This window comes from Clavelina lepadiformis, chromosome 5, assembly GCF_947623445.1.
Source record: "Clavelina lepadiformis chromosome 5, kaClaLepa1.1, whole genome shotgun sequence".
Taxonomy (NCBI): Eukaryota; Metazoa; Chordata; class Ascidiacea; order Aplousobranchia; family Clavelinidae; genus Clavelina; species Clavelina lepadiformis.
In genome coordinates this window covers 5,556,882-5,570,066 of record NC_135244.1, presented here as the reverse complement: position 1 = coordinate 5,570,066, position 13,185 = coordinate 5,556,882, and the positions used below count along the sequence as shown (strand labels likewise).

The 13,185-nt window shown below is 35.0% G+C and overlaps 2 protein-coding genes across 2 annotated transcripts; both read right to left on the bottom strand.

Moving 5' to 3' along the window:
• Positions 1-1,504: 1,504 nt before the first annotated feature.
• Positions 1,505-5,599, bottom strand: LOC143460474 (uncharacterized). The gene is made up of 6 exons (XM_076957969.1): positions 4,648-5,599; positions 4,314-4,529; positions 3,718-3,750; positions 3,244-3,393; positions 2,983-3,128; positions 1,505-2,136 (listed from the first exon to the last, which is right to left on the bottom strand). The coding sequence occupies exons 1-6, from the start codon at positions 4,727-4,729 to the stop codon at positions 1,942-1,944; spliced, it is 822 nt and encodes a 273-aa protein (XP_076814084.1). The 5' UTR covers positions 4,730-5,599; the 3' UTR covers positions 1,505-1,941.
• A 2,643-nt stretch (positions 5,600-8,242) lies between these two features.
• Positions 8,243-12,338, bottom strand: LOC143461160 (uncharacterized). Its single transcript, XM_076958971.1, has 6 exons — positions 11,875-12,338; positions 10,180-10,395; positions 9,915-9,947; positions 9,608-9,751; positions 9,316-9,461; positions 8,243-8,792 (listed from the first exon to the last, which is right to left on the bottom strand). The coding sequence occupies exons 1-6, from the start codon at positions 11,972-11,974 to the stop codon at positions 8,592-8,594; spliced, it is 840 nt and encodes a 279-aa protein (XP_076815086.1). The 5' UTR covers positions 11,975-12,338; the 3' UTR covers positions 8,243-8,591.
• Between the last annotated feature and the right edge of the window lie 847 nt (positions 12,339-13,185).

Below are 13,185 nucleotides of genomic sequence, written 5' to 3'. Positions count from 1 at the left end.
GAACGATGAGCATCGTTCAATGCTGCCGAAATGTGAGTTTTGAGAAAGTTAAAACTGGGAAATGTCATAGCCTACACAAAAAGAATAACAAATGAGATGGGTAAGGCTACTTTACTGTGATATTAGGCAAAGACAGGCAAGATTCTTTGGCATGTGATGCGAACTAAAGGGCTGTAGGGCGAAGGAAAAGGCTCACATGGTAACCACCGGAAAGATAAGTTTAGGACGACAGCAAGAAAATAATCGTGCTAAAAAGGGCTGTAAACGTGTTGTATTGTTTAAGCGTTAGAAGGTTGTGGAAAACATTGTTCACCAATGCCTGAAAGCTTCCTGAAGCAGACTGGTTGCAGTGGAAGGCCAGCCAACGTATTTGCGATGGAATACGACTTTGCAGATAAGCGATTAGTTGCAAATGATGTTTATTTTCAGCATAAAACTGTCACAGGTAACAATAGCTTACATTTACTAGTGAAGTATATGTTTTTACAACAAATATCGGTGCATGACTAAGCTAGCGCTAACACCCAAGACTGAACTCAGTGACCTGAAACTTGGAATTTACCTTCGCAAGAGTAACCAGCAGATTTATAACTGCTGATCATCTCATAAGTTGCGTCCTTTGCATAGCCTAAAGTCCACCTTATCCTGGATAGACGACATGCACACAGTTTATTTAGATACTGTAGGCCTATATATAATGAAATCAACCATCGATGGGAACAACTGCCCTACCCTACAGTAGCAATGGTATAAGCCACGGCAATAGAGGATGACTAATCCTCAATTATGTTGCTAACAAACAAAATCATTAATGAAAACTCGGTTTACTGCCAACTAATTTTTTATCCTGCATGCAAACAATTTATTTAATAAAGCTAACCACAGCTATAGATATAGATTATAGACCTAGTAATGTGGCTGAGATTATAACTGATGCATACAAAGCAAGTTGCAACGATGCAAGACAAAAGAAATAGGAATTTTTTCACTGACGTGCTTGACCACTTGTTACAAACTACGTCATTTACGCAGATCTAAAAGAAAGTAGGGCCAACAAAAACAAACACATTTTGGAATTTTAACTGACACAAAATCATAATGAACAAATCGTATAATCTGCACGTACAGCCGTTAAACGTTACAATTGAGATTGATTTGTTTTCACGTTTTGTCGTTTATATTTTTTCTGTACCTTTGTTTGACAGTCTGTTCACATTGCTGTGTTTCTTACACATAACATTGTGTTAATTAAGTTTTGTTTTGAGCGTGTTTGTTTCCCGCGCCTCGTAATTATGCCTCCAGCTTTCCTCGCCTTTGCTAATTAAATTATTGAATTCTTACCGTTTTCCTGATACATACATTTAGCTATGTAAGGTCAGTTAGCAGAGTTTCTATTTAAAATGCAGCTTATTTTTAAAGAATTCAGAGTCCAAGTAACTTATTTTCTAACTGCATAAATGGATGACTAGGAGAATATGGATCAAGGAATTTTGAATTACAAAGATGGTTTTGAGAAATGTTTATTTTCGTCTTGAAATCTATACTGTTAATATTTCGTAAAATATTGGTGAATGTCACAATGATTGTAAAACATTGCACTTGTAAAATGACAGACGTTAAAGCAAAATGGTGTACAATCAACATATCTTTTTGACACGGTACTTCACTTAGTAGTTAAGTTATATAAGTAGAAGTTACTGCAGGTACAGTGGTTGGTGTCACATATAGGTTAAGGTCCGGTCATTTTTACAACTTAATCTGTAAACATTTATGAGCAAAAGATATCGTCATGACTTTTAGAAACGGTAAACAGGAGAAAAATAAAACAAGTTTAATTGAACCAAGCAACTCAAGTTGCAGCCGGTAACCTATATTCTAGACAAAATGCACACAAAAGTAAAACACAAAAACATGGTAAACAAATGATAAATTAACAAGTCTTTAATATGGGGGCAAGTTAACGTATTCGCAGGAGTTTTTTGAAAAGGTTGAAGCTTGGAATCCTCCAGCAAACATGACTACCACATTGTCTCCGGGAGAAAGAGGTCGCATGGCCGGAAGAAGGAACTTCGTTCTGTCTTCAAAAGTTTCCGTTGATAAACCGATTCCAGATGACCGAAATCTGTCTCGCAATATCTAGAGAGAAGAAATCGGGTATTATTAGCCGATTATTATTATTAAGCGATTGACGATTCCTATGACGTACTGTATGCTTAAATATACTTATATTTGTAATTATTATGCTTGTTTAAATTCTTTTTAAGGCTTTATCTGCGTTTGGTGTGTACGTCAACGCGGTTTTCAGCTTTCACTCGTTGATGATTTTTCTGAACAGAGTCAGCTCATTTTTGATGAAGTTAATTTTAGAACAAAAATTTTTTTAATTTCGGTTACGTTCTATTTGAAATATTTAGAGTATAAGTTGTAATATTATAATCTTTTCGTATTAAACGCCATATATTGACGTAACGAATACTGCGGTCGCAACTTCCCGAGAAAATTTGTTACTGACGATTGTGCAATATTTCCAAAGACATTAACGGCGGTTTTGTTTAGTCATTTCCGACAAAAAGATAATTTTATAATTACTGTACACGCCGCAGAAATATAGGTTATATATTATTTTTTTAATCTAAGTTTAATTAACTGCGGTTTGATTTCGGGGATTTAGGTCACCCTAATGAGCCAGGAAATTAAAAGTATGGCAATAAGCTTTGATTTCGTGACATTTTCATTGGAAGTATTGTCATGTCCGACATATTTTTAACTTCTAAGGCGTTTGAAGCCGAGCCCATCACGTGATTTCCTGCATTTTGTTGAATCACGATATCAATGTAATTAGGACTACACTAAAGTCAGCTATACGATCAAGACAATATCAACTTTGACATTTTTAAATGGCTTTGCGTTATTTCTTATTATTTTGCACTAATCATAAAAGAATCTTGAAAAGAAACAAAAGGAAACATGATAAAAACTTACGCAAAATCCACCGCGAACTGGAATGTTGAATTTAAGCAAACCAACCCAATCAGCAGGGTAATGTCCATCCGACTTAAAGATGATTTTCCCCCAAAATCCTTCGTTTGAAGCATATCTTATCGAACACATGGATTCTACGAAACCAGCTGGAATAAAATGCAATAAAAATTGTCGTAAAAAAATGTCACCTAAAGCATCATGAAACTCAGTCGTTTGTTTAAAAGCAGCAAGAAGTTAAAGTTGCTCAATCAGCATACTTACATTCCTTTTGATAACACACTTGATACTCTGGGTGCCAGCAGCAGCCTCTAGATTGGCACTGACTTCTGTTTAAACTGTTATCAGGAATATCGATGCATTCCCGAATGTGTTTGAAGTCTTCAAAACTGTCAAGAGCACACTCCCGACCAACTGCAATGGAATAAGATGACATTGTTAACTGTAGCAATCCTTTTACATCGAAATTATACGCCTATAGAGACCTACAAAGCTACAAGTCATAATTTTGAGAAGGTCAATTCAGTGCCTGAGATTCATAACAAAAACGCATAAACGTGATCGTATAGGTAAGTCGTCAATTATGATGAAACCAACCGTGGCTATTAATGTTAAATGCCACCGTGATATTTATGAAACTCCGATTCGGATAATAGGTAAGTATAAAACTAATAACAATTTAATAGTTCGCTAGTCACAATGATATGTTCTCAGCGTAATAATAAAAAGGTAACTTACTATTTGCTTGAAATTCACACTTGAAGAAAGAACCTATAAATTAAATAAATAAACAAGGTTAAATAATTACATATATGAAAGGCATTGATTAGTGACGGTGAAGCCAATTTATCTTAGACGTATACGTATACAAAGTAAGTTCTATTTTATTTGCTTTTGTATGTGTGACATAAAACGTGATCCAATTAATTTAGTTTCAAAGAACTGTTTTATAGATGTAAAAATTTTGGGTCATTACAATTCGCCAAAATGCTCTTACCAGGTGTTTGAAATTTGAATGATGTTTTTTTTTGACCCAAGTCGACAAATTTAGAAAGTGACAAACGTTAATCGTTTAAATTTACTCTTGGCAGAGAACGAAAATTAGTCAGTACACGTCGATGACACGGCACCGCTGCACGTTTGGCGTGAAATTTGTCAACTCCAAAACGTTAAAAATAACCGAACAAATAACTAAGAATTTGCAGCATGATTCACCGGAAAACGGATGCCTTAGATTTTCATAAGCCCGTATTAATAATTTGCAAACATACAAGGCAGAAAATTCTGCTTCATAAGATTTTATACAGAAATATTTACGCGACTATCTTTCTTACTTTTAAAAGCGTTTCGGTGAACTGGATCCCTCTTGCATTTGGACTCGCAATCCTTCGTTGTTCGGAACATGTTTTGTGAGTTTTCATCTGCGCATCCTCCCCAGGTAAATAGCTCGCATTGGTCCGATGTTGCGTTGTACCGGTAGCGTCTGTGGGTTGCTCTGCATGGACCCTTTTCGGGCATTTTTAGACAAAACTTCGGAGTCGGTGAAGGAACTGTAGAAATAATTTTCAATCAAAATTCATTTGAAAATTGAACGACATAGCTTTGACTTTGCTGGTACAATTATACTTTTGATTGAAATTAAGCATAAAAGCAACGTTTTCTACTTACTCTCGTCCAACTGAAATTGTGCTGCCACAGCACAGAAAAACAAAACAGTCAGACATAACATTTTATAACTTAAACAGGACATTGTTTTGCCTTATTCGTTTGAATCTGCAAAACGTATCAGAAAAGAAACTATTAAAATCAGGGCAAACATCAGCTTGATATAACCAAAGTAACACTAATAAAAAAGTAAAGCGTAGGGAAACACATGTGAAACCAAGAAACAAATGTGTAAAATATTATTTTGCCACACTTGCAGCCACAAAGTATTAACTAATTCTTCTAACTCGAGTCTCAAGTAAAGTCATTTAGATTTTAAAATTCAAGTCTAGTCTCTTTGAAAAAGTGACTTGATTTATGTCAGGTAACTTAAAATCTGAAACCAACTCTATCTGATTCGTACGATTTTACTGACAATTACATAGTTCATTTGCTGCAATAATGTTGCTCAGTTATTGTAAAAATATACTGAAGGTATGGGCCTTATATACAGTAGCAACGAGAAACTGTTCTTTCCAGAAGCCACCACAACTCTTCTGCACCTGGTACTGTAGCTTAGTCATACATAAGCTACGCAACACAAATAGTTGGTATCAACTAAAGGAAGCTGGAAATATTTACGCAAGTTCCTTCAAAAATTTCAAAATAAGACAACGAAATAGAAGTTCCTGGAACATGACAGAATCACGTCTCAAGTGCGCTGTTGAAATACAAAACTGAAGTTCGCGTTATTATTTTTCATTTCTTTGAAACTGGTAAATCATTTTATGAAAAGTAGTAACATGGCATCCATCATTCATTAATATTTGCCATCGCCGAAGGCGTCGACCGTTAGTTCGCTGTAAGCAAACCTCGTTGGTGGTGTAAGCAAGCTAGCGCGGAATAACTAACCACAAACAAAGTCTTTTGTTCTGGGCGCCTGGCAGTAGAGGGGTTGTAGGCTGAACATTGCCTATTAACCAACCAAATAAACTGTCGTTTTTGCAGCAAAAGTTCTTATATTTATAGGCAGCTCCTGCTTGACGTTTGAGTGTGCTTAAACAATTTAGCCGCCGCAGGCTAGTAAGTCTGACGTCACACGGCAGAAAAATCAAAAGCTGGCTGACATCATTGTGGCTAAAGTTCGTAATTGGAGTTATTTACTAAAAAACATGCTTATAACGCTCACAGTATATTTCTCACGACTTCCGTGACCTATTATAAGGACGTTACGTAAGTTACACATGACAAGAGCAACGTATTTCTTGCTTAAATTAGAGCGAGCATTGCGTAAATATACTTGGCACAAGGGTGGCCTGCGCACATGATATACTGTATGTTTAAAACATAAAGAAAATTCAGAAAAGGAAGTCCTGCTTCATCTTTCCAGACAGGATCACCTTTCTTTTAACCAGTCACGAATTTGATTTAATTTCCAAGTTTCTGCACAATTGCATCCTGTTGCAAACTGAAACGACATAATTTAATAAAAAAAAAACATCGTGACTTACAAATTGCAATAGTGAAACCGAGTCGCACGTTTTTTGGAAGAAGTTACGGAAATGCACAGGAAATAATTCAGACAAATGACATTCGAAAGTTATCGTAAAATTAATCAGAAATATAAGCTACTGTGTAGGTACTTGTATATGACTCGATATACAAGCATTTTTTAAGAACTTCGTCATACTTGTGTTTGCTCGTGATGCTCGTTTTGTGTAATAACTACTCATTATTGTAAATTAATCAACTAACTTACATCTTTAATTGGGTACAGGGCATTTATGAACTTAAACATGTAAGATTGTCAGAACATCATTGAAAGCATTTGTAGAAGTAAATTGATACAACAATTAAGTTTTAAACAATTGTATATTTCTCATAGTTTTTGAATTAGAAAGCTTTTTAAAGTCCAGTCTATAATAATGTATTGAACCATTTATTTTACTCTACATGTCACTTTGGATGTTGACATTGTACATTGTAGCACTCACTCACATATATACATGGAGGCATAGAAATCCCCATCATGACGTTAATTGTTTTCGAACTCCCATGGCAGGAATTATGCGGTTGCAAAAACGAGACTTAAAGAACTGGGAATTTTTACAAAACTTACAAAAGAATTTGTTCCGTATTATCACAGTTTACCGGGTTTACCTCATTCAAGTGGATTTTTAAAATATTTCTCTTTCACTTCACATTTCTTATCATTTTACAGATATATTGTTGTCGATGATTCACTGTTTAAGCTTTTATCTTTACGCAATCTAAATGATTTTACATTAACCAGAACTAGCACCAACTATGAATAAAAACATGATTTCACAGCCGCTATATTTCTTGTTCCACTAAATATATAAAATACAAACTAAATTAATCTTTTTAGAAGCGCTCGTTATGAGATTCTCATTCCATATTTAGTGGTGTGTGTATATATAGACAGAAATACTTCTTACACAAATAACTATATATTTATCTTTTGCTCTCCATATAGAAATACCTGTAACGAGCAAAAATCGATTGCAATGGCTATGTAGTTTCTCCCGTAGCATTAGTGTCAACTATACACTCAATATTCTGTAATTAAGCCACTAGTAGACCTACCGCGTTGGGTTTTTTCCGCGATGACTTTGTTGTTCAAAATCAGGTTGAGAAAATTCAACTGTGGAAATAGGATATGTTTCCTGTAAACAGCTTTTGCCACATCGTGTATTTTTTCTATTGTGCGTAACACAAATCATTATGATTCAATATGCAGATACACCCCATATGAGTGGACTGATAAATTTTATTTTTCACTAATACAGTTAAAGTCGCGTCGTTAGGTAACATATTATCTCAGCAATAGTGATTGTAAAATGAGTAAAATGTGATTTAAACTTATATCATATTCATTAATCTCAAGGTACTTTCCATGATATGACTTCATGCAAGAACGCTATCCTTTGTCATTGCAGATTACTGGTAAATTTGAGAAGATTTTCATGTTTGTTGTTTTAAATGTAACGTAGGACAGAAAATCAACAAACTTTGATACACAGCATCTTGATCTTAAAATACAATAATCGACTAAGTGTAAGTATAAACAACAGAATATTTTTTCTTCCCGAAGCAACAGAGTTTAGAGTGTTATTGATTTCGAGGATCGGTATGCCCGCCTGTGGATCTAAATATCTTAATGTAAGATAAGCATTTTTCAGATTGAAACGCTGCGCGGTCAAACACGCTTGCATGGTCCTAACTGCTGTAACTGATTTACACCTTAGATATAGCGTGACACGTAACGAAACAGAAGAAAGATACACAAAAACAAACGATATATATAATTTGTTGATAGAGCAAATGTCTGTAGCTTGTTGAATGTTTCTAAGTATAAGCTTCAAGTTGTGACCGGCTCTTCAACATCACAACTCTACTTGCTAGAGGCGGATGTTATTGCTTTAGTTTGGTGTTCAATTTAACTTCGTTAACATTACTCCTTAGCGTCATTCGTGGTCAATTACATTTGACACTGTCGGACTGTATTTTATTCAGTGCCATTATTTGTATTATGTTCAGAAACAGAACACAAGCCGATTTTTGTTTACTTGTAGGTTTATTCCGAAAGAGTCTGTAGTGATTTTATTACTTTTTGTATTTATTGCATACCTGTATAGCTGATTTCAAATTACTATAGACAATGAAGGCTTCAGAAATCGATAAACTTTAATGCTAGCCCATATACTTCGTTAGATTTATGTTTCAAGCAAATGCAGCAGAAATCTTTTTGTTACACGTTATATTTTGAAGTGCAGTATATTTACATTTTTTACAGTTGTTTCCAAGGCCCGAATGTAAATAAAAAAAACATAACAAATTCACAAATCACAATATATAACACAAGAATAGATTAATAGAACAACACAAAAACATTCAAGTTTCAAAACTATATGTCGGATGGTGGTCATTATTCATCATAACAGTGGTCAATCTTCAGGTTCTGGCAAATTGATATATTCACATCTCTGCTTCGAGAATTGACACACATCAAAACTTCCAGAAAACATGATGACCGTGTTCTGCCCTGGATACAATGGACGGAGAGCAGGAAGAAGAAATTTTGTTCTCTCCTCAAAAGCTTGCGTTGCTAAGCCGACACCAGACGGTCTTTGTCTATCCCGAAGTATCTGTGGATATACAGTAACATAACGCTTTCAAAGTTACGGAGTTGGAAGAAGTTTAAAATGCTTGCTTGTCAAAATACTGATAGCACTGCTTATCAAAAATGTTTCTGCACACACCAAAGTCGAAAAATTCCTCTCACATGACTTTCAGGGACTTTTTGTTTAGATATAAGCATTAATGTGTAAAAGCCATCAATATTTTTACTAAATGATGACACTTAAGTACTTGTTGTTTACGTTGACTCTTACCTTTTTAAGGGTAGTGAAAGGCTAAACCGCAACGTTATACTAATTTATTATGAAAAAGTATAGACAGCAGAAGATGGACATCGGGCATATTTTTGGTTGAGAAAAGTAACACTATAATTTTCATTTCAACTCCTGACTTAAATCACATTACATGACATGTTGTTGTGCGTTGAATAAACTTACGTTTTTGATATCCATCGCGCTTATCTATCCAGTTTTAAACACAATTAGCATAAAATTTGATGACTGTCTTAAAAGACTGTCGTCTAAAACTTACGCAAAGTCCTCCTGGAATTGAAACGTTGAATTTAAGCAAACCAACCCAATCTGTCGGGTAGTTTCTGTCCGCTTGAAATACAATTTTCCCTACAAATCTTGAATCTGACAGGTATCGTATTAAGCAGTCCGATTCAACAAACGCATCTAAAACAAACAGATGCATAACTACCAAAAATAAACCGTTTTAACAAATTTTAACACAAAATTTAAAAGATTAGAAAATTGTTGCATAAAAATTTACAAATAGCAAATGCGAAGAGACGAATAAAACGGTCCAAACAACCTCTTACTTTCTTTTTGATAGCAACTCCCAAAGCTCCAGCAGCAGCCTCTAGAAACGCACTGAGTGCGGTTTATATCGGGAGAAGGCAAATCAATGCAATTCCTGACGCTGATAAAGTCATCAAAGCTGTCAATCGAGCATTCGCGTCCCACTGTTATAAAAAAGTTATAGAAAAGTTAAACAACAAGTTCATCTCAGCGGAAATTAATGATCGATCCTTACAGGTAACAAATTAGTAAGAAGAACGTTACAATTTACTAAACCTTATACAAAGATATGGAATAAATCAGACTATAAACGAGATGGTGGCTTACGATTAGCTTGAAATTTGCAGGACATGAAGGAATCTAAAACATGAAAAAAAGCAATATTTCAACAGTATAGAATCGCTGCCTGTATCAGACTATGTATACCTGTACCGCAAAGATAGTTACGCAAACTTGATCAGCAATATTTCTGTACGAAATAAGGTTTTAAAATAACTATCAAAATAACTTGTAGTTTCAACAATTCTGTTGTCTACTCTACTTGTCTACTCTACAAATCTACTTTTCTCTGAGCAATAAGGATTTAACTTACTCCTGTAGGCTTGTCGATCAACTGGATTCCTTTTGCATACGTCTTCACATTCCTCTTTCCTACGGAATATATTTTGCGAGTTTTCATCAAAACATCCTCCCCAGACAAAAAACTCACATTCGTCTGACGTTGCGTTATATCTATAACGCCGATGGTCGGCCCGACACGGCCCTTTAGTGGGCATCTTCATGCACCATTTCGGGGGCTCAGGAGGAACTAAAAAGCATATTGGAAAGTTAAATCTAATTTTTGGCCTGGAATTGGTTTTGTAGAAAATTGTAGTTCATACAATCTGGCTTTAGCTGAGGATACGTCTTTCAAAAAGAAAATGTTATGAAAATCGTTTTGATAATCACTGGTCAACAGCGATTAACGCTATAATCAACGGAGATGCGATTAGGTGATTCTTGAAGGGTTTTGACGCTGATTCCGAAAATGCCTTTATTTTGTTTCTAGCACATCAGGTTTTCGAAATATTTGCATTTAAAATTTTTAGTTGTTATGCTATAATAGCTTATTATAGGAATAATCTTTTGCCAACCTTTTGCAAATAAGTGGTATATTGAGCAGTTAATTCCTCATGTAGATAGTGCTTATAGCACTGCAGCAGAAAATTTGAAATAACTGTTTGGTTTTCACAATGTTTGTTAATGACAGATTTTAATCAATATTGTGGTAACGTATACTGTTCAATAGATTTATTTGTGCCATATTTTGATCGACTGCTATTCTGCCTTTGTTATGTCAAGAAAGCGCAAGAACAATCCCGATCTGTTTTGTAATATTTGTGGCAGTTTTGCAATCAAAAGCAAGCAACGTAAGAGAATCGTACTTAACTGGAGTGGCTAACATCGAAAACGTTCCTCTATAGTAGATCCTCAGAAAATTCTCGATCTTGCCACCTCTTCATATCAAGCGGGGTTTTATGAAGAATTTTGTTACAGAAATGGGAAAGTGCAATTGTAATGGGTTCGCATTTCTCTGCAAAACGTTTCCTAGTATAAGCCAAGCAAAACTAAAAGAAGGAATCTTTATGGGTTCTCAAATTAGAGAAGTGCTAAAGGATCCACACTTTGAAAAATCATTGTCGAAGTTGGAATTTTTTGCTTGGCGGGCATTCAAGTGGTTGCGTGCTAACTTTTTAGGAAATGCGAAATCGCCTTCTAATTAGGCAGATTTGCTTACAGAAAAATAGGTTGCCCCATGTCCCTCAAAATGCATTTTCTGCACTCCCACTTGAACTACTTTCCAGAAAACCTTGGTGCAGTTAGTGACGAACAAGGTGAACTATTTCACCTGGACATTCAAGCTATGGAAGCTCGTTACCAAGGCTTTCGGAATGAGGGAATGATGGGGGATTACTGCTGGATGTTATATCGTCATGACCCCAGTCATGTGTACAAAAGAAAGTCATATGTTAAGCATTTTAAGCGCCATGTATCATAACTGTGTATTTTATAATGCTTTTTTCTGAAAACACGAATTCTACGATATCTTGAAAATGTGATAAGCTAAAGAAAAACTAAAGGCAGATTCGGAATCAGAGCAAAAAATACATGTAAAATAATATACTTGCGTTCTTGTTTGAAAAAAGTGAAATTTTGTTGACCTGTGATAATTACCAGATTAGTTTTGCGTTCATGTGCTTCATTTATTAGCAACATATTCATATTCATAACAGCCTATTCCACTTACTGTTAGCCGTACATTCCGCCGTGGCCTTTTCAGAGAAAGAGAAAATCGCCAGAACTAAAAATATTAAGATATTCATCGACATACTAAATACCTTTCGCATTTTTCTGAGTGTAAACAATTAAGAGTGATTAACTTCTTATACACTTAAGCCACTAAATCTCATTTCGCTGACGGCAATATCTTTGTTTTTTCAACATCTGAGCGCACTTACAACGTTTTACGATTACAACGCGAGAACTTCTATACACCCGCATTCAAGATACAGTAGGTTCCTACGCTTTAAAAAGTCATGGGTTTCTTGCAAAGATTGGAGTGAGAAATAGAATTTGCTCTAGCTTCAATAGTCAAAGTCATACGACTTTGTTGATATAAAGGGCTTATACGCCATTCCAGAACGGGTACAAATCATGCGCAATGCTCTAAAAGGAAATTGTACAGATGTGTTCACTAGCTGTGAGGCCATCTTTCCTAAACCGCTTAATATGGTTTAACTACTTGTTCTTGGTTCTACAATTTTAACAATCTCCTAATTTCCGTTAAACTAAAGTTTCTGCATTGCAATATCTTATATCTACCAAAGGGTGCTTACTTACAGCCATATACGATTAAAAATTATAAGACTGCAAACCAAACGCATATTTCTCATTTTAAAAAGTTAATGCTTTGCAAACAGTGTTTCGTTATTTATAGGCAGCACTACCGAGACTCTTCGTGCGTTTTTAGATTGCTGCCGCAGGCTTCAAGAGAATTTCTTCTCACGTAATCAAAGAACTTACTATAATTTTGCAATGTAATATTCAATACGATTAATCTTTCATTTAGAAACACCAGACCTCGAAACAGGCAACATTTTCTGAGATGATCATTAGCAAAGCTCGCTTTTATTTGCTTTTCCATAGACATTGACTTCCAGTCTACTTTTATTTACAATTAAAAAGCAAGTAAATTTAGCATAAGATATATATTTCTAGTAAAGAAAAATATATGCTGTATATTTGTTTTTATTACACGTAGTCAAGGATAGATAAGTTCAAGGGAAACCGGATCGGGACCGGAAACCACAGATTTGCTGTTTAATGTTTGTACCCTTAATACGTTTTCGACAAACTTAAGCATAATTCTAACTCCTACCCATTACTAATTTCTAATAATAACAAAAGCCACAAGATATAAGTGAAATATATACTCGAAGGATGGTCATTATTTGGTGTGTCATAAGTAACTTATATTGTCGTTTACTTTTAACCTGTCTGAAAACATTTTGGAACAGAATTAGTGTTATTACATTCTTTTTATAATGGCTCAAATTAT

What these genes read in the sequence shown, in the direction of transcription:
- LOC143461160 (XM_076958971.1), bottom strand. Translation starts at nt 11,974, where the DNA reads ATGCGAAAGGTATTTAGTATGTCGATGAATATCTTAATATTTTTAGTT. An exon ending in TGATCGACAAGCCTACAGGA is followed by an intron (nt 9,948 to 10,179) that starts GTAAGTTAAATC and finishes TTCATGTTTTAG; the next exon opens with ATTCCTTCATGTCCTGCAAA. An exon ending in CTGCAAATTTCAAGCTAATC is followed by an intron (nt 9,752 to 9,914) that starts GTAAGCCACCAT and finishes TTTTTATAACAG; the next exon opens with TGGGACGCGAATGCTCGATT.
- LOC143460474 (XM_076957969.1), bottom strand. Translation starts at nt 4,729, where the DNA reads ATGTCCTGTTTAAGTTATAAAATGTTATGTCTGACTGTTTTGTTTTTC. An exon ending in ACAATTTCAGTTGGACGAGA is followed by an intron (nt 4,530 to 4,647) that starts GTAAGTAGAAAA and finishes TTATTTCTACAG; the next exon opens with TTCCTTCACCGACTCCGAAG. An exon ending in GTGTGAATTTCAAGCAAATA is followed by an intron (nt 3,394 to 3,717) that starts GTAAGTTACCTT and finishes ATTCCATTGCAG; the next exon opens with TTGGTCGGGAGTGTGCTCTT.